The sequence below is a fragment of the Crinia signifera genome, chromosome 3 (genome assembly GCF_055691185.1).
Source record: "Crinia signifera chromosome 3, ASM5569118v1, whole genome shotgun sequence".
Lineage (NCBI taxonomy): Eukaryota > Metazoa > Chordata > Amphibia > Anura > Myobatrachidae > Crinia > Crinia signifera.
The window spans coordinates 83,321,882-83,344,030 of NC_139219.1; the positions used below are offsets into that span (position 1 = coordinate 83,321,882).

Below are 22,149 nucleotides of genomic sequence, written 5' to 3' on the forward strand. Positions count from 1 at the left end.
TTGAATCCATTTTTCCATCTACTTGTCAAATGTTCACTCAGCCACTGGATGCAATACAACCCCAAAGCATGATTGATCCACCCCCATACTTAACAGTTGGACAGAGGTTCTTTTCATTCAATTCTGTGCCCTTCCTTCTCCAAACGTACCTTTGCTCATTCTGGCCAAAAAGTTATATTTTTAACCTCATCGGTCCACAGAACTTGATTCCAATTGTCTATTTGCAAACTTCAAACGCTGATTTTTGTAGTGAGGTTGTAGAAGAGGTTTTCTTCTGATAATGCTTCCATGAAGACCATATTTGTACAAGTATCTCTTTATAGTGAAATAGTGTACCACAACTCCAGTGTCTGCCAGATCTTCCTGGAGGGATTGTGCAGTCAAAAGTGGATTTTGACTTGCTTTTCTCACAATCCTGCCAGCTGTTCTGTCTTATATTTTTCTTGGTCTTCAAGATCTTGCTTTAACTTCCACTGTTCCTGATGACTGCCATTTCTTAATTACATGGGCATTTGAGAACACTTTGCTATCTTCTTATAGCCTTCTCCTGCTTTTCTCAACTATTCTCAGTTTCAGTGTTCTACACAACTGCTTAGAGGAACCCATGGTGCTGATTGTTGGGGCAAGGTCAGATGAGTCTGGGCTTTTAAAACCTTTGAGATTGACATCACCTGGTCTTTCCAGACGATGATTGAGAACAAATCCATGACACTGCCAGGTCTCAGCTGTCCAAGGGTGCAGTGCATGCTATAAACTCTGCAGGGTGCTCAAACTTTTGCAGATGCTATTTTTTGTTTTCTGTTATTTTAAAAGTGTAAATGATGGAAATAAAATCAAACTTTTTTTGACATGTTCTAGGAATGTCTAATGTGTAATTTGATGCCTTTTGGAGATTTTTCCATCTTTCCTTGGCTTCTTTTTGGACATTAATTTTTTTTTTCATGGGAGTGCCCAAGCTTTCGATCCCCAGTGTGTGTGTGTGTGTGTGTATATATGTATGTATACCCTGATGATGAAATGAATACAATTTCGAAACGTTGGTAACTACAGCTGAGTGAACTGTACTTTATATCCGTGAGTGCCACTGAAGTGGAATTATATTGTGTGACCCCATCCCGGGTCGCTTTGAGGGCACTGGAGCCAACTTTTCATTTCTATACGTGAGTGCCGATTGGACTGTGTTTATATATATATATATATATAAATATATATATATATATATATATATATCGAAAGTGGGGGTATATATATATATATATCTATCGAAAGTGGGGGGGGTTGTGATCCTTTTTCTGCGCTGGTTTGTGAGCTGCACTTCTACCGTACCTAGCTGTTAATATAGGTACCAGGTGGGAAAGATGGAAGGAAGAAGAGATAGATGCGCGCTCTGTCTATTTCACCACTTTTGTACATTAATGATCATACATTGGTACATAAAATTTGTATTTATTCTAGTTTTCTTTATAATAAAAAAATATCAATAAAAATGAGTTTGTACAGAATTCGATGCAGATAACAGATTCAGATACAATTTTGTTCAAGTGAACGACAACAGATCCAACTTCAAGAAGTGCAAACTTCTTAGGATACGAAACCCTACGCGTTTCGTCCCTTAGGACTTCATCAGGGGTAAATGGGGATCCAATCTGAATTGTACCATAAAGCTAGATTTCTTCCAACAACAAATAATAGGTATAAAGGGTTACTGACCACGTCAGTTCTGATAAAACCTCTGTCCTGCAGAGGTATAGGACTTCAAAAAGCCCAATTTCTGCCGAAAATAGCTTGAAGTGAACTGCTCAACCACAGAGGTCTCTTCCACGTATGTGTGGTTAAAAAATACGATAGAGTTATAGTATCCAACTCCTGTGGGTACCCACACCCACAGGAGTTGGATCCCTGAGGACGGGCAAGACCCGAAACATGTTGGATCGTGTTTGAAATAAAATACCACGTTTTTCACTAAGAAATCCTGAGAGTGCCGCCTGTCTGTATCCGCTATCTACAAGGTTGCAAGACCCCACTGAGGAGGGCACCGGGTGTTACCAACATATTCAAACAGTGAGTGCCGGGCAAAAAGAATCATTTTATATATATATATATATATATATATATATATATATATCTTCCAACAATGAGCGGCACTCTGAGACTATGTAGATGAAGAAACTCAGTCGTTTATTGATTTATTGCCAATAAACCACTGAGATTCTTCATCTTTATAGTCTCAGAGTGCCGCTCATTGTTGGAAGTTTTATATGCAAGTGGACTGCGGACCATCTTGAGGAGGGAAGGCACCTGAGCAAGGTAACAACGATTCACCCTGGTTTATCCCGTGAGTGCCGGTCTTTTGGACCGTATATATATAAATAAATAAATAAGGTGCCCTACAGAGCTGCATGGAAGGAGGAAGTTAGAAGTGCGGGGGTGACAGGGGGATCAGGAGCTGCAGGGAAAAAGGAAGCTAGAGGTGTGGGAGTGATAGCGGGATGGGTGAGCTGCAATGAAGGAGATCATGTGTATATGAAAGATAGATAAATAGATACACACTCTAATCATATGTATAATGTGTATATGTATAACATGTAATTGTATAATTTCAATAATAAAACAGCAGTGAAAACAAATACTTTTGCAATTGTTTTCCTCTGGAAAATCCTTTTATAAATATATGACAGCTCATCCATGCTCCTCATTTATTCCTCTTTCACTGCCTTCTCCTGAGTTATCTGTCAAACGCTTGCAACAAAAGTACATAGATACACAGAGCAGAAAATGTATTTTTATCAGCTGCTGCACATATCAGTTCACATCCTCCATTCAAACAAAGGCGCCTCTAGAAGCGGCAGTCTAAATGTAGAAATGGCCCTGCTCATGTGGGACTTTACACCTTGGCAAGCAGATATTTTTTCACATTAAATAAAGGCCATTACTCTGCTGTTTGATCCCAAACGGTTGGTGCGTGAACAGATGAATGCAAATGGAAATCTTTAATCTTTCATCTCGAAGAACCAGACTCATTTTGATGCTCTCTTGGTCTTTGGGAAATGTATTTCTTTTTCTCTTTAAGTAAAAGCAAGACATCTTTAGCTTCCTTGTTTAATGGGCTGCACTGAATCCTTCCTGCGTAATTCATGTGGCAACACCCATTAACACTCAACTTATCATGCCACAATGCCAGATAGCTGGAAAATTGGTACTGCTAGGAACACTTGGGGAATGCATGGATGTTACTTATCGAATATGAATATATTAGCAGCTGGAAACTACATTTTTCTGTTCCAGGTCAGCACAATCACAACCTGATTTAATATATACATAATAATTATTCTAGGGAGCCCTACAGTACAAACATTTGATTTGCTTTTAACGCAAATGTCCTGAAATTTTTGACATTAGTGACAAACAGAATTGCTAGCTAACACAACAACAGTTGGTTTGGCAGTTATGAGCCAAGATGGCTGAACAGTAATAGATTGCATGGCAGGAAGTGCATGTCTCTTCATGTTTGAGTAAGCAGGAACATTGCACAAAATGTTACTCATAATCAATAACCAGTACCCCCTTTCACGCAAAGCAGCAACAACCCAGGTCACCAGGAAAAATATCAAGAACTTAACCTCGGGAACATGCAGGGTTTATCCCAGGAAGAACTTGAGTTATGTGGCATTTGGAACGTGCAACCCTGAGAGCCAGCATAATGATGCATGGAGATTATGTCATCTCTAAGCACCGGCGGGAAGAAGCCCTGACAATAACCAGGGTCCTGCCTGCAGTGTGAACCGTTTTCAGTGACCTGGACGGGAACCAGGATTTTGGGGTGTAAGAGGTATTAGTGCTCACTCCAGCAGGGTGCTAATCACTGTGGGGGGAACATTTTAATTTTGAAAGGACAAAATCTGGGATGCATTGTGTCCACAGCTGTGTAGCATATCATTAATTGTAAGCACCAATATTTGCATTGTATTATATGGAATATTAAATCTCTCCCATTCAACTCATCACAAGTTCCTTCAATGACCCTCAGACCACCTCACATGCTCTTCCAATGCCGATCAGTCTTTCCGCCTTATGCTATCAGAAAGCATCTGTTTACTATGCCTAGTAAGAACAGGGTTACTGAGGATTTATACCAAGCACTGGCTCAACACACAAATAAATCTTCTGTTCAGTAAGGGCATCATAAAATCATACTTATTTATAATATAATTAATTATATTAAACAGATATGTCCTAATACATTTTTGCTGTAGTCACACTAAACAGCAACTCCTGGCATGCAATATTTATTGCGTGAGAATCTTTGGGGCCTTGTGTCTTATTTGCAATACAACGCAACAAGGACACACAAGGAGACTGTGCTGAATTATTTGATCATGGACACTTGCATATCGGAGTGTGTACTACAAAAACACGCTTGTGTAGCTAAAAGAGAGAGACACCCGACATTAGCAGAGCTACACAGGACCTGGAGGACCACTTACGCCAGGCCTGTCATGCTGCATGGTGCAATGAGGCCAAATGTATGGTGATTAGTGGTGTTGAATTTAATCTTGACATTACTCTGAAAGTAGAGGACAACACAATTTATTTATTGGATTGAACACAAGGGCAGAATATTCCTGAGTTATTAATAACTGCATTATGTTTTTATTTGTGTACTTTTTCATGTCCTGTATATTGTAAATCAACATGTCTATAAGAAGGGTGAATCAAAGACAGATGCAAAATGTCACAAGCCACTGGTATTGTACGGTACGGAAGTCAAATTGGAGAATGTCATATGTGCTAAATATAAATGTCTGCATCAAACTTAAAAGAGAGGGTTGGCCTGTTTGTTTATTTTGGAGGGGGAAAGGGTTTTGATCATATTTGCCTGCTATCAGTCTAGGTCACCCCTGTTCCTCTAGAAGTACTGCTCCAAGATTTTGACTGTGTGCTCAAGCCCTATCTGTGCCCCAGACGAAATCCCCCCACCCGCCGCCCTTCGCTTCCCTTCCCTCCCGTCACTGGGCAGCTACTCCCGACACCCCCCCCCTCCTACCCGCAGTGCTGCAGGGGTGGCGGACAGCACGCCTCCCCCCGGCGGCACTGGGAAGCTTCAGCCCAGTCCTGACATCCCCCCTCCTCCCCGCAGCACAAAAATCTTAATTCATCCACAAACCCCGGAGGGGGGGGTGTCTTGGGACACGAGTGCAGGCAAAGCCGACTGACTGTGTGTGTGTGTGTGTGTGTGTGTGTGTGTGTGTGTGTGTGTGTGTGTGTGTGTGTGTGTGGTTGCAAATTAGTCAAACTACATTCTTATGATTATTCAAATAAAAAAAACTTTTTAACTTTTTTTGTTGATAAGCTCTGACAACACAACTGGAACTTCAGGTCCATACACACTGGGCGCTTTTGCCCAGCAATGAAGTGCACACTGCAGGCCTGAAAATTGCTCAGTGCATACACATGGAGTGATTTTCACAGGTGTGAATGACTTTCCATAGTAACAGGATGGCAGGGCCTGCAATGATGCAAGAGTGCACATCAACACTCACCGCCCAGCTACACACACTAGGCGGTTTTGAGCTGAAAGCAGCTCAAATAGCAAAAAGTGAACTGCTTCCAGCTCAAATCCATCTAGTGTGTATGGGCCTTTAAACTTAATAACTTAATAATATATACAATTCCCAAATTACACATTTATTTAAAAGAAAAAAGAAGGTGATGGTGAAAGTATAACTTGGCCAAATTGAATAATCTCCTTAACAGACAACTGATCCCAGATCGTCCATGCAGAGCACATGCAGAGAGGCGCAGATCATTTCTAACCTGGAATGCTGTAAGTTTGTTCCTGAGGTTCACAAGGATTGCTCTGGCTAGCAGTAAGAATATTGGATTGGCCGTCAGGCTGTAGACTGATTCTCCATCAAGAACAAGCGTGCTTAGAATTGCAGCACACACAGCTTTGCTCTGAAAAACAGCAAAAATATATAAAGATTCAAATAGAGAATGTAAACATGAAACTCAGCTGCAACACTTGAAAGTCATGAATTAGGATAGAATGTATCATGATTAATGGTCAGTTTTCCTACTAGATGAACTATGTCTTCTGGCTAAAGAGAAAATTAAACAAAATATATCAGACTATTATTTAATAGAGAATGTGTATGTAGGATCTTTTACATGAAGATCAATATTCCTGTAACGTGAAAAGAAAATAATTCTGCTGCTCAGTGACATGATCACCTAACACTCCCTCATGCATTTATTGCTAACATCCAGCATGTTATGAGGACACCGGTATTCAATGACAACCAGGCCTGCCGTCACAAGCTTCACCATCCACTAAGGGGTCTATTTGAAATCAGCTATGAAGTAACATTTATCAAGTGCATTCTATGCAATTATAAGTAGCAGCTGATTGGTTGCCATGGGCATACTGGCATACGTCTCCACTCTTTCCACTGCTTCATGAATACACCCGTTTTAAGCGATATGGGGGATATTCTATTGGGGGGTGACGACACACATAGGGCCCCAAAAAAAGCCATTTAATCGCTGGTATGTGTGCTCCCGTTTTTCAAACTATCCTATTTAAGAATGGTGAAAACGGATGACCTATGATGTGTTAGCCGGCGATAAGTGCAGGTGACAATGAGGAGATCAGCCAGTATGCCCAAAAATGTCAAAATAACACAGAGCCTGATTAAAGGGGGCCCTAAGGGTTATTACAAATTGGGCTGACAGATTGCCTAGGGTGCTGAGAAACCTTGCACTGGCCCTGGCTGCAGCAGCATCATCATCACGTTATAAGCGCTGGCTGTAGCCTGGAGGAGGAGGCTGACTACTGCTGGCTGTCTGTCATCAAGGTGGATTTTAGTTTTTTATGTAAAGATCAAGTCATGGGGAATAATTATGAATCATGGGGTTTGGGAGATTGGGGGGGGGGCACGAAACATGCCCTTGCTCCGGGCACCATGGCACCTAGCTCATACTTGCCGACTTCTTAGCTGGGCTTTGCGGGAGAGTGGGGGCGTGGGAGCACTCAATTGTAATTTGGATAGCTCCGCCCATGCCCCCCCATTTATGGCATGTAAATGGGGCGGGGCCATGGGCGGAGCTATCCAAAGTACATTTCAGATGGTACTTTAGAAAGTTAGCGCTATTTACATTTTTCCAACTTGGAATCCTTCTTGTTTCCTCCCTCTCTCCCTCCCTCCACGCTGCTGCTGCTGCTGCTGCTTTAAAAAATAATTGTTCCTCTCCTCCTGCACCCTCATTACAGCTTCATAAAAATGTTATAAGGCAGTGGGGAGGGGAAAATTTTTTATGAAGCAGCGGCAGCTTTGGTGTCTGTATTGAGGGGGGCGGGGGTTTGAGATACAGCCTGATTCTTCTTATTAAAGTAAACAGCGCAGCGGGGAGCAGTGGGAGAGAAGCAGGAGGGAAGTGCCGAAGCAGTCAGCCGCTATCTTACTGTCATCTGCGGCGCTGCCGGCCTGCCCTCTGCTGCTCCTGAGTCCTGTAGCCTCCTCTCCTCTGCTGCTCGCTTGTGCGCTGGTGATGATCCCGCGGCTGCCCCATGCTGTGCTGCTGCTGCCGGCTTGCCGCTATGATGGTGACCACATCCGGTCCCCGGCTGTCATTTAATAGGACAGCCGCGGCGCACAGAGGTTACCGTCGGAGCTGAGCTTTGTGACTTGCGCATGGCAGTCACTGATTTTTTTGCCAGGAATGCTAAAATCCGGGAGGATCCAGTAGATTCCCGGGAGACCGGGAGAAAAAATCAAAAAGCGGGGTACTCCCGCGAAATGCGGGAGGGTCGGCAACCCTGACCTAGCTACACCGCTGGCCACTCGCAGATGAACTGCCTCATGTTGTCCTCCTTGTAGGAAAGTGTTATTCTAAGCTACTGAATCTCCATAGCTATTAGTAAGTTGTTTACAGAAGGGTTTAGTATTTGAAATGATTCCAGCATTTTGGATAGGCAAATTAATGATCACTAGATGAAGGCAGCGATCATTCATAATGAGGAACGCATAAAGTTTTTAAACCCTGCAAAGCCTTATATTACCCTCTCACTCAGCATTTTCAGCTATACTTAGATATAGCATCATTAAATATAAATTATCATCGCAATCATATTGGATTTGGAAAGCTACTGCATTTAGTGAAGGAAAATAGGATAGCTGCTTGTAAGGCTCACCCATTCACTACAGTCTAGCCATATTTCTTTCTATTAGGGTCTTTTCGGTACTTATGTATTAGCCGGGCTATTTGCTTAGCGGGCGATTCTGCGTTAAAAAAAATTGCATCGCATTGCATGCGTTTTTTGCATGCGATGCGATTTTCCTATGTAATTTATTCACTGCTCTCTGGCATTGGGCAGTGCAATGAGATCACATTGCATGCGATCGCATCTCCTGCAAAATCGCATGCGATTTTATAGGGTGCGATGCCATTTAATGTATGACATACAATGGGATTTAGGCACCTCCCCCCCTCCCACTATCCACGCCACCCCGAAGTGTGGCGAGCGCAGCGAGCCCCGCGATAGGGCGGTGGAACGCGTCCTCCCGACCTTTTCATACCCCCACTATCCACGTTGGCGTGGAGTTGATCTTATATAGTGTGGCGAGCACAGCAAGCCACCGAGCCCGAAGCGTGAGGGGACGCGAATTACGTTACATGTATTCCGCTACGCTCGCCACGCTTCAGTCTCGGTGGCTTGCTGCGCTCGCCACACTCGCCAGAGCAGCGGGATACAGTAATTGGTCCGACCCTCTTAACGCCGACATGCATTGGGTCGACCACTTAAGGTCGCCAGAGTCAGAAGGTCAACAATAGGAAAGTCGAAAGATCAACACGAGTTTTTCCCGTTTTTTGAGCCAATGTGCTGACAGGTGGTATTTCATGCCCTACCATCCACTACTGCATGGTGGGAGAATAAAATTCAGTGGCAAAGCATGGCGAGTGCAAAGATCCATGCGAGGGGACACGGTATACTTACACAATATCCATGTCGACTGTGTAGACATTCGGTTCAAAAAAGTGAAACATGTGTCGACCTTCCCATTGTCAACCATTGTGTCTACCTTCTGACCCTGTCGACCTTACCCATGTCAACCTATTTAAGGTTAAAAACTCAAATAAGTGTTAATGAGCTATGTACAGAAAGTGATACAAACATAATGGGCGGGATTCTCTAATACCTCCCACAGCACATCACCGGCAGTAACATATGCGATTATTAACGCAAAAGCGATGACCGGCGATGTGCTGCGGGTTCCCCCCTACCTCCCTGAACCCTCTCACGGCTGTGTGAGGGCTCCTTTTCCTTCTCCCTGCACCCGGAAGCTGTGCAGGGAGGAGATCACTGGTCTGGGCAGCACAGCAGGAGGCTGCCCGGACACAGGTGAGGGAGGGCATCGCAGATCGGCGGGGGGCGCGAAGGGTGGCGGGGGACGCGAAGGGAAGCCCATAGGTTCTATATGGCGTAACCCCTTGCAGTGAAGCTCCGGCGGTGGGGCTTTGCTGCATATAAAAATGTGGTAAAAACCCAGAAAAGTGGGTTTTTACGGCATTTTGTGTTTGGTGAATCTCGCCCAATGAATGAATAAAAATATTAAAGAGACAGTGTTAGTGATATTATTAGTAATAAAGAAGTGTTAGATAGAACATAATCGTGTGCTACCTCAGGGTTACCGCACCCCAAACCCAAGTTCACTCCAGTGTGGGTCCTATAATTAACTAGTATAGAGCCAGGTTGCTACAGGTAGACAGCTCTTAGGGTCTGTTTATATTTATGTAAGAGCTCTATATGGAGCCACATATATTTATGTGGCTCTATACCAGTTCAATTATTCATAAAAGGTGATTTTTGTTGACGATCCCTTTTTCTTCCTTCATACTTAACCCAAACCAATCAATGAGGTACTGTACCATTTTGAAGATGTAGTTCTGCGCTTCTGCTGAATTGTTCATTTGGATTTGCACATTGTATAGTTTGTTTAAAAATTAACTTTTGGCCCAATCGCTTGTAAATTCTTGCACGGGCCACCTAGCACTAGTTCATTATAGGATCCACACTGGGGTTAAGATGGGTTTGGGATGCGTTGCTCAATCCATACATCTAAGACACTGCAACATAAGCTTTCCCACAGCTTCAGTATCTCACATTAAATGTGTGAGTGTATATATTAAACCCCTTTCAGACAGAAAAAAAGACCCGGGAATTTCCCTGGTCCAGGAGGGTAGACCCGGGTTTTTTTTCTGTCTGAAAGGGTCAACCCGGGTCTAAAATGCCAGGGCTTCAACCCAGGAATTTACCTGGGTTTTTCCCGGGTCTGTATTCCAAAAACCCGGGTCGCCGGCTGTCTGAAACGACCTGGGTTTTTGGGATTATTACACATTGTTAGGCACTGATTGGCTCTCCTGGTGGGGTTTTGGCTGATTGGTTGTGAGGATGGGCCTCTCTGATTGGCTGGGAGGGCATGGCAATGGGGCTGGCCTCTGAGGTCATTAGGGAGCTGAAGAAAGGATAGCATGGCCCACTGGTAGAAGCAAGAGGTGAGAGCTGCTGGCAGTGAGAGGGGAGGAGGATATCGGCAGATGACTGGGACAGTCAAAGATGCCACAGTGTACTCAAACATTGCAAATATACTGACAGCCATGTGAGGTAACATGTGCCTACCAGTATGTAAAAACAATAAAACATGTTTACAACATATCCTTGTCATGCCATGGTTAATGCAATGCAGTGAGCAGTCACCACCCACTTTTGATGAACTCATCTCTGTGTGCCTTTAAAACTGTCCTTTTCTTATGACACACAGAGTTTTGCAGGAAAAATCTGGCTTCTGTGTGAAAGGGGGTCAGCACCTTGCTGCCTAGTTCTACCCGGGAAATACCTGGGTTTTTGGGATTTTTCTGTCTGAAAGAGGTATTACATTCATTGTATTTGAAAATACTGTCTATATGTCAAACACCATTTTAAGCATGGAATTGCCCTATTTATATAGGTGGAGCTCTAAATTCAAATTTATCACACATACTCATTTATTGGATCTATTTTACTGTATTGCTTGGTGTATTTTACATACAGTATCCCACATCTTTCTTTGTTAGTTCCTGGGAATCATGTATGTGATATCCATTTTTTTTCCTATGTCTTTCAACATTCTGTATATATAAAGAATTATTCTATTTGGCTTTAATCTGGCACATTCTAGTTCCAAGCTGTTCACAAATGTTATACTGAATCTGAAACCAATTAAAACCAGTATAGTGGAGACAGTGTTGACAATGCCCATTGTATAGTCTGTGATTAGTAAGGCAATTACTGTATGTGAACACTACGGCCGATATGTAATAGGATGCGAGTTTTAGCACAATTTTGAACTCGCACCAACTCGCACTAATTCGCATGTTTCAAACTCGCGTTTTTGCCTCTAAATTCGCATATGTAATGGATTGCGAATTTGACAAGCAAAAGTGCGATATGGTGCGATTTCAGCCGCTTTTTTAGAGCTGAAAATGTGCGATTTTCAGTCATGACAATCGGCACATTTTCAGTACAGTGCGCCGTGTTGTAAAAAAAAAAAAAAAAAAGGCGTGCGGTCCCCCTCCTAAGCATAACCAGCCCCGGGCTTAAAAAGCCGGTGCTGGTATAATAAAATCAAAGGAACAATCAAGTTGGGGTTCCCTGGATTTTATAAAACCAGCACCAGGCTCAAGGTCCGGCGCTGGTTCCCAAAATACGGGGCACAAAATGACTAGGGGTCCCCCGTATTTAAAGAACCAGCACCGGACCCAAACAGCCAGCAGGGTAATGCCACAGCCGGGGGGAGACTTTTTATACAAGTCCCCCCGGCCAAAGCATTCAGCTCTGTGGCTGGTCAGCATGGGCAGGGGTCCTGGGGAAGTGGGGACCCCCCCAAAGAAGGGTTCCCCCCCCTCCAGAACTTACCTGCCCATGCTGAAGCCCGGGGCTGTCCTCCATGCCCCTGGGCTGTGGGCATGGAGCTGATTTTGTGTAAAATCAAGTTAAATCTATTGTTTTTAACAGTGGTACTACAAGTGCCAGCAAGCCTCCCCTGCAAGCTGGGACTTGGAGAACCACAAGTCCCAGCCTGCAGGGCATTAAAGGGCCCGCTGTAACTTGTAGTTCTACTGTTAAAAAAATAGTACACAAAACACACACTGACACACATTTTAAATAAAAGTTTAATACACACATCACACACACACTCATACTTACCTATCTTTATCCCGTCGGTAGGTCGCTGGCTCTGGTGTCGGCGGCTCCGGGCTCGGCGTCCTGTCCGACGATAATCCATGTTGGACCTGTGGAAGTAAATCCTACTCACCAGGTCCACCATGGATGGTCTTCTGTCTTCTCTTCTCTCTTCTTCTTTATCTTCAAGCTCTTGCGGCTCCGGCAGCTCCATTCGGCAATATGATGAAAGGCGCTGGAGATGTTTGATCTTCAGCGCCTAACATCAGAATGATTCTATTGGCTGCTCAGCAGCCAATGAGAAGCGCCGCTGGGAGCAGCCAATAGAATCATTCTAAGCACCGGCGTTGAAGAGGCAACATCTCTGCGGAGACATGTTGCCTCTTCAACGCCGGTGCTTAGAATGATTCTATTGGCTGCTCCCAGCGGCGCTTCTCATTGGCTGCTGAGCAGCCAATAGAATCATTCTGATGTTAGGCGCTGAAGATCAAACATCTCCAGAGCCTTTCATCATATTGCCGAATGGAGCTGCCGGAGCCGCAAGAGCTTGAAGATAAAGAAGAAGAGAGAAGAGAGAAGACAGAAGACCATCCATGGTGGACCTGGTGAGTAGGATTTACTTCCACAGGTCCAACATGGATTATCGTCGGACAGGACGCCGAGCCCGGAGCCGCCGACACGGAGCCGCCGACACCGGAGCCAGCGACCTACCGACGGGATAAAGATAGGTAAGTATGAGTGTGTGTGTGATGTGTGTATTAAACTTTTATTTAAAATGTGTGTCAGTGTGTGTTTTGTGTACTATTTTTTTAACAGTAGAACTACAAGTTACAGCGGGCCCTTTAATGCCCTGCAGGCTGGGACTTGTGGTTCTTCAAGTCCCAGCTTGCAGGGGAGGCTTGCTGGCACTTGTAGTACCACTGTTAAAAACAATAGATTTAACTTGATTTTACACAAAATCAGCTCCATGCCCACAGCCCAGGGGCATGGAGGACAGCCCCGGGCTTCAGCATGGGCAGGTAAGTTCTGGAGGGGGGGGAACCCTTCTTTGGGGGGGTCCCCACTTCCCCAGGACCCCTGCCCATGCTGACCAGCCACAGGGCTGAATGCTTTGGCCGGGGGGACTTGTATAAAAAGTCTTCCCCCGGCTGTGGCATTACCCTGCTGGCTGTTTGGGTCCGGTGCTGGTTCTTTAAATACGGGGGACCCCTAGTCATTTTGTCCCCCGTATTTTGGGAACCAGCGCCGGACCTTGAGCCTGGTGCTGGTTTCATTAAATCAAGGGGACCCCTATTTGTTTGTCCCTCTGATTTTATGATACCAGCACCGGCTTTTTGAGCCCGGGGCTGGTAATGCTTAGGAGGGGGACCGCACGCCAGTTTTTTATTTAAATTTCTTTTTTAACTATTTTTTTACAGCAGAAGCATGCACAGATCTCAATGATCTGTGCATGTTTCTGCCTAACTCGCCAGTCAGAAGTCAGAAGCTGGTCTATTTTTTTTGAAGCTCCCATATGCGACTTTAGAACTCGCATCCTATTACATATGCGAGTTCTATAGTTTACTATGGGAAAACATCTGGATGCGATTTTCAGCGTGCCTGAAAATCGCATCTTTAAAATGTGCGATTTCGCGGTAAAAAATGCGATTTTTACCGCGATTCGCATCCTATTACATGTGCGATTTTTAGAAAAAATGCGAATTTGGTCAATTTTGACCAAAAATCGCAAAAGTCTAAAAATCGCACCCTATTACATATCGGCCATCATCTTCCTCAATTTAGAGGTGTGAAGAGGTGGTAAATGAGTCGCAGACACTGACAGAGTTCTACTGCACCACTTACTAAAACTTCCTGGCAGAGAATTAATTAAATTGTGAACTGGGGTGTACACACGGTGAGATTTCGGCAGGAGATTTTGACTAGATAGTCAAAATCTCCTAGAAGGTTAGCCAAAATCTCCCTATTTTTCTCCTGCTTAGTCAAAATTGTTTAGCATAGATTGATTGTGCAGGCAAGGCAATTTTGACTAGATCATAGACTATAATTACTTAAGGTCCATACACACTGGGCGACTATGCCCAGCGTGTATGGACAGCGATGATGTCAATCATCGCTGATGGGAAAGCCGCTCAGTTCATACACACTGAGCGGCACTGACGGAGGGGGGAGGACGACGTTGCATAGCGCAGAGCTATGCAAAGCCATCCTCAACGCCGCTCATCTGCTGGTATAACCAACAGATGAGCGGCTTTCCCGACGATGATGCGGGAGCGTGCAGCAGTGCTCACCGCTCATCTCTGGGGCATACACACTGGGCGGCTTTCAGCTCGCCCAGTGTGTATGGGCCTTTAGACAAAGTCGCTTAGTCAAAATCTCTCTCAAAATTGCTTAGTCAAAACTGGCCATTAGCCAATATCTCGCCGGGACAGTACAGAGAATATCATGAAAATAATCTACTTACATACTGCGTTCTTAACAAGCAACACAAGAGCTAAGCACTTGGTAGATTTACAGAAGATATTTTGTACTCTTTCAATACTTTGTTGTAGATTAAAATTACTTTTTTATGTTAGGTTTTCATTATTTATGTTAGGTTTTCTAACTTTATGTTTTAATGTCTTCCAGTATGGTCTCCTCTAATTCTCCATAAAATTTTCTCAACTACAAATGATAAAGTAGCCCTTAATCCTAAAATTTTATAGCAGTCAATATATTTTTGCCTATCATGGCTGAATTTTTGGCACAGAAAGCATTACAGGTCTGTCCCGTCTGAGACATTAGCAGTGGGAGCAGAAGTCGACAAACCCTTCAGTAGCACCAATGGCTCCCACTAAGCAACGGCATAGGACAGCGCACTGCCCTGGGAGGACCACCAATTATTATCAGAGGGAGGTATAGTGGGGAGAGGTCTCTTAGTTTCTTGGGTGGTCTATTAATCGACAGCTGCTTAGCCTCCCACACAGACCCTGCCTGCTTCTAACCGTAAACCACTGCTTTTCTCCCACATATGAATGAATTCAGGACAGTGCCTGCCACCAGCTGTTAGGATTTCCATGGGAGCATGTTTGAGTTCCAGGTCCTCTGCAGTTATGTCTCCAACTTCAGTGGCGTTAACTGTTCAGAAGGTCAGGGGCCCATGGTCTGAACTTGAACCAAAGAGCTGAGCTATCAGGGCATGGTTAGAATATAGTGGACTATGATCACAGTTTTAACCCAGGATGTGTCAGTTGGACACTAGGGGCCTTATTCTAGTTCACTCTTTCTGGCAAATTCCTTCTTAGATGGACAAAACCATGTGCACTGCAGGGGGGCATATGTAAAATGTGCAGAGATAATTAGATTTGGGTGAGTTATTTTGTTTCTGTGCAGGGAAAATACTGACTGCATTATTTTTACACTACAAAATAGATCTCACTTTGAAGTAAAACCCCACCCAAATCTAATTCTCTCGGCACAAGTAACATCTGCCCCACCTGCAGTGCACATGAAAATAGCAGGTGGCCGTCGGGAACCCGGCTGTCAGTGTTTTGACAGTCGGGATCCCGACGTCGGGTAAATGCCTGTCGGGATCCCGTCCAGCACCCTTGTGCAATGTACTATTGCACAAACGGTTTGGAAAATAGCATGCAAGCTATTCACATTTTTGTAGTAATTGCCTTACTAATCACAGACTATACAATGTGCAATGTCAACACTGTCTTCACTATACTGGCTTTAATTGGTTTCAGATTCAGTATAATGTTTGTGAACATCTTGGAACTAGATTGTGCCAGATTAGAACCAAAAATAATTTACAGGGATAAATTTACTTAACCTTCTTAAAATGAAAAGATGATGTTGCCCATAGCAACCAAACAGATCCTGCATATCATATTCTAGGATGCAACAGAGAAATGAAAGACAGAATCAGAATGGTTGCTATGGGCAACATTACCTCTTAATTTTTAGAAGCTTTTGTAAATGTACCCCAAAGACTTTGTATTGGAATCTATTGTATATACTGTATTTCAATCAAAAATAGTGCTGTGGGTGTATGCTCATTTAGAGTGTATGCTGTGGGTATATGCTCATCCTTCTCAGTCTCTGCCTCTGGCTCCACCTCTCCACCTTCCATCCTTCCTGTCGGGGTCCCTCAGGGTTCCGTCCTTGGCCCCCTTCTGTTCTCCCTGTACACCTCCTCTCTGGGTGCACTCATTAACTCCTTTGGCTTCCAATATCACCTCTATGCGGATGACAACCCAAATCTACCTCCCCTCTCCTGATCTGTCCCGCAATGTTTTCTCTCAGGTTTGCAACTGCCTCTCTGCCATCTCCTCCTGGATGTCTGAGCAATTTCTGAAGCTGAATATGGACAAAACCAAACTTATTATCTTTCCCCCACCCAGAGCTATGGCCCCTACTAATATCTCAATCACTGCTAACACCACCATCATCTCCCCCGTTTCCCAACTCTGCTGCCTGGGTGTCACTCTTGACTCCTCCCTCTCCTTTGCACCCCACATCCAAGCCCTGGCCCATTCTTGCCGGTTCCAGTTATGCAACATTGCTCGCATCAGGCCCTTTCTCTCACAGAGTGCAACTAAGCTGATCATCCACTCACTGGTCATCTCACGGCTTGACTACTGTAATGCTCTCCTCACCGGCCTCGCTCGATCCCAACAGGCTCCTCTCCAATCTGTCCTTAACGCTGCAGCCAGGCTTATCTTCCTCTCCCGCCACTCTAATTCTGCCACTCCCCTTCAGCAAAATCTGCACTGGCTCCCATTCCCGTACAGAATCCTCTTCAAACACCTCACACTCACATACAGGGCCATCTCTAATTCCATTGCTCCATATATCTCTAACCTCATCTCCATTCATACACCCTCCCGCCCTCTACGATCGGCTGACGACTCTCCTCCACCCTGATCACTGCTTCCCATGCTAGAGTACAGGACTTTGCCCGTGCTGCACCCCTTCAGTGCAACGCACTCCCTCGCTCCATTAGACTCTCCCCGACCTTGCAAAGCTTCAAACAGGCACTGAAAACTCACCTATTCATCAAAGCATACCCTTCCACTGCATAAACCAGCTGGTTCTCCGACCCCTTGCCTGTTTACATCCTGCTATCTAACCACCACCCACTTGCTTGCACCTCTTGTAATCTGTCTGTTTCCCCTTCCTACTAGATTGTAAGCTCCTCCGAGCAGGGCCCTCTTCCCTTCTGTTGTCAAAGCCCACTTCTCTTCACATGTCACTCACAGCTCTCCCATACTCAAACACTCAGTGACCATCTTCGTCCGCATACTCAGCTCCATCATTGGCCTCAAGCCTCTAGTTGTATGTTGATTGAGTCCTCACTACTTATATTTAAGCTGTAATGTGTATTGAACTGTGGCGCTCTTTATTTGTACTGTATTTTTGTTATTTATTCAATGTTATGCCAAGTTTTGTCTCCCTGTACTGATCCTTTCTACGGCGCTGTGAAACACTTGTGGTTCCTTATAAATAAAATTATAATAATAATAATTTTGGAACCAGAACATATCTTTCACTGGTAAAAAGCCTTATACAGATGTGTCATCATACATCATGGCTGCAGTCACGGCAAACATCCATTCTCAGAGCACCTGGTCCTGTGAGCCAGCATTAAAGCATTGTTTTTTTACGACAATGTGTTTTTGTCACAAACTATGCTTCCATTTGCTATGTACTTTGTAATATAATTGCATTACATCCATTATTCTTACTGAACTTCAGATGAAGAACAGATATTTTAGATATTAAATGTCGGCTGAAATTATAGTGTTCTGCCAGCCTTTCATGTAGCCTGGTAAAAAATGTACAGTTCTATTCCTTTTCTGCTGTTATTTAATTACATTTGAAATTTGTGCTGTGCCATAGTAACATCCCTCTATAGATTCAGTCCTGTCTGTTCACATAAGGCACAAGGTGGTAGTGGGGGCTCCCCTATCTCCAGCCTCTCATCAGCACCACCTTTATGCCTGGTACACACCAGAATGATCCTGATAGTTAGTAGATCGTTAGCAGATTGTGGGGTGGTCGCACGATCTGTTGGAGCACACGATCTGCTAACGATCTGCATCCAATCCGATCCCAATCCAATCTGAGTCTCTATCTAGTTGATTGGGTATTTTACAGATTCTACCTGCAGCAGGTAGAATCTGTAAAATGACCAAACGACAGCGGGGACGCGCATCGGAATCGGAATTGGACCTAAACATGCCCAATCTACATACAATCGGTTGGAATTGGATCCAGATTGATGGGATTGAGCCTTAATCGTTCTGGTGTGTACCTTACATTAGAGTTCAAAAGAAAAATCCAAATTGCATAATATGGATACAGATTCACCTTCATTTTATTTGTTAAATTCTAGTGAAAAGAGTATGACAAATGAACGGACCCCTCACTGGTAACAGGCATGTATTGCAATTTTCTTCTACCTAAATATAAAAACAACAACAAAAAACCCCTAAAAGAATCATTGGAAAGCAGTAATGCTATTCCATTTGAAAACAACTGGAGAGTATTAAGACTCCTCTGTGCTCAGGTTTCCTAAAGCTCCACTCTTTCTCCAGCCTATTGCCCTCCAGCATAAACACAGCCATATAAAAATAGGTTTTCCACGGGAAAACCCAGCTCTGGCTGTCTCTTCCTATAAGATATGACTGATGCCTCTAGCGATGTCCTGAATTTATAGCACACAGGGATCTTAGATTGAAAATCACACACCAGAGAGAACAATGCCATTTCACAACAGTGAAATCTCCTGCCAGATTTGTTCGCTCTGTTTAAAAGGAGGAGGAAAAAATATCTTCTGGTTGTTTTGCGCGCACCTTTATATGATTAACTGTAATATACACATGCAGAAAGAATCAACACAGTAAAATACGAGCACTGAACCTTCCGATGAACTACACTTCCTATGGTGCTAAGCCTGCCAATCTATCAGCTGTACTCATGTGCACAGTTCAAAAAGGGTTGTTCATACAAATTGGTTAAATCTGAAATTCCACTAATACGTCTAAATGACAGGCTTTGTCCATTTTCCAGTGTTTGGGAGCAAATGATAGATTGTCATTTGCTCTCATCCATTACCAGATTTTCATTTCATCCATCCAGATGTGGCAGATGATCTGACAGATAATTGTATAGTGTATACCCAGCTTAAGTTGAGAATAGATGATATAAGTTATCAATATAAATAGTAACAGTTCCGGTTTATAGATCTACTGTACAGATAGACAGTCTATTGCATGTCTACCACAGACGGTCGACATGCAATAGGTCAAAATGTTGACGTGCAACAGGTCGAAATGGTCAAAATAATAAACATTAAAAAAAACACACACATGAAAATGTTGACATGAGTTTTTCATGATTTTTTTTACTTTTTTCTTTAATCTGCTTCTTTTTACTTTACCGTCCATGTCGGCATAGAGAAAGAATATAGTTAAACAAACAATAAGAAACGCAGAGAAGCTGAAAAATCCTACTGCCAGAAGCATGGTGAATATGGAAGTATCTCTATCTGAATCACAGCTGGTCATTCTTTTCAATTTTCAAATCCACAGGATGTGAATCTTTCTAACCAAAATCAATTGCAGGCCTGATTAAACACAAGTATATTTATCTATACCTTTAGCAAACAATTCGCAGCATGGCTCCTTCCTGAGGGGAGAATATACAGTAGTTGTTTGACCACAACTTTGAAAGTTCGGCCACTCAACTATATGCAAGATGAACTAGAACTATTTTTTTTCATACTTTAAAAACATTTGCAGTTTGCAAATACTGATGCAGCTTCACACTGCATAACTGCATGTGATTTATGGGAATACAAATATTCTAATAAACCCAAGCTATGGGTATAAAAACACCCATCCACCTGTGCAAGGTATGTCACTGGTTAAAGTGCACCGCGTCCCCTCGCATGGCTCGCTGCATCATGCTTTGGGCATGGTGCCTCGCTACGCTCGGCACACTATTTTATTCTCCCACCACGCCCTACTGCATGGTAGGGCATGAAATACTGTCTGTTGGCACATCATGGGTCAAAAAACAGACAAAACCCCCATGTCAACCTATTAAATGTCGACCTAGACCATGTCAACCTAATGCTTGTGTCGACCTAATGACCTGTCGACCTAATACCATGTTGACCTTGACCCATGTCGACCTAATGATTGTGGACCAACTTGCTGTAGACCAAATGACCGTATCCCACTAGGCGGCTGGACCACATACAATTCGATCCTGCCCAGTATGCCGGCCTTCATTGAAGAGGTGCCATTTCTTTAGGGTGGGGTGATTTCTGTAGCCAAACCCCCCCCCCGGTTCCGGGGAAAAAGGAATTTTGCTCAGAAAGTCCTTAAAAGTTTGCATTTACATTTGCAGGATAGTTTATAGGCTATGCTACCCTTATATTATTATTTTTTTTTTTTTTTTTATAATAATGGAAAGAAAAACAGAAAGAATGTAAAAGAAAACAAAAAATAAACTATTCTACTCCTTGGATTTCAAAAATCCATTCCATTCCTTTCTTATAGTAATCATTTTACAAATGCCAGAGCAGCCTCACAGAACACGGATAGAAAAATACCAGCCACTTGTAACAAAAAAAACATTCAAACTCTATTTATAAGCATTAACAATATCATTTAAAGTACAAATGTTTCTAGTAAGCACATTAACTTACTGATTGAACATTTATATTCCATTCACTACGCTTCCATAAGTATAACAAATGTTCTTTTTGGTCAGTAATCAATTATATTCAATAATTTTTGTCTTCAAACTACCAGCAGGATCAAACAGTAACACATCTTAGAGAAAACAAGATACGTGACTAAAGGTCCATACACACTGGGCGACTATGCCCAGCGTGTATGGACAGCGATGATGAGAATCATCGCTGCGGGGAAAGCCGCTCAGTGCATACACACTGATCGGCTTATCCCCTTCCCGGCGACGACGGAATGGGGGAGGACGGCGTTGCAAAGCGGAGCGCTATGCAAAGCCGCCCTGAAAGCAGCTCATCTGCTACTATAACCAGCAGATGAATGGCTTTCCCGGCGATGTTGCGGGAGCGCACAGCAGCGCTCAATGCTGGGGCATACACAGTGGGTGGCTTTGAGCTGAAAGCCACTCAAACCTCCTGTTTTGAGTGACTTTCAGCTCAAAGTCGCCCAGTGTGTATGGGCCTTTAGTTTTCAAATTATTTGCACATTTTCCTTAAACTTGTGCACACACATTTCATTGCAAAAAGTGGCAAAGCGGAATTTGACTGTCTTGACCTTAAGGTCCGAACATACTTGCTGATACCTGCAGATATCGGTGGCCACGGAGACCTGGTGGAGTGCCAGCACACTTGCTAATGCCGGTGGCAGGAAGCAGAGGCCATGCTAGTTAACGATCCACTGCCTCATCTGTACATACACAGATGTCGTAGAGATTTATTAATGACCTACGGGAGCACGAATCGGCCGTTGGGCAGAGCATACACACTGGGCAATATAATATACGTTATCGCTCAGAAGTGTTCAAATAAGTTATACAGCTAATGATAATTTGTCGAATACATTTACGGTCACCCTCGAAAGCTTGACTTTACAATTGTCACTTTTTAGATTAAAATAGGATTGTTGGAGGGGCTCAAAGGCTATCTGCATGCAAATAAAGATAAGTAATCATCCAATCATTAATTCATATATTATTATCACAATAGAAGAATTTTTGTAGAATTAAATATTTTAAATGTGATAACTGTACTGTCTGTGCTTATATTGCTACCTACCTGGCTGCTGCAACGACCAGTGGTGCCGCTGATGGCTGCCTAGGCGCTTTGCAGCTCGGCTGGCATGTGATCCCCGCAAGTGATGTCTAAATGCTCTCAATGTAATGTGTATAATGGCTCAATGGAATGT

The 22,149-nt window shown here is 43.6% G+C and overlaps 1 protein-coding gene across 2 annotated transcripts in view; it reads right to left on the bottom strand.

The window, feature by feature from the left end:
* Positions 1-22,149, bottom strand: part of TTC27 (tetratricopeptide repeat domain 27) — a 414,154-nt gene that overhangs the window by 329,358 nt on the left and 62,647 nt on the right. For both annotated transcript variants that reach the window (XM_083176116.1, XM_083176115.1), the window contains exon 5: positions 5,815-5,955. In XM_083176116.1, coding sequence (XP_083032242.1) covers positions 5,815-5,955 — 141 coding nt within the window. The remainder of the gene's footprint in view (positions 1-5,814; positions 5,956-22,149) is intronic.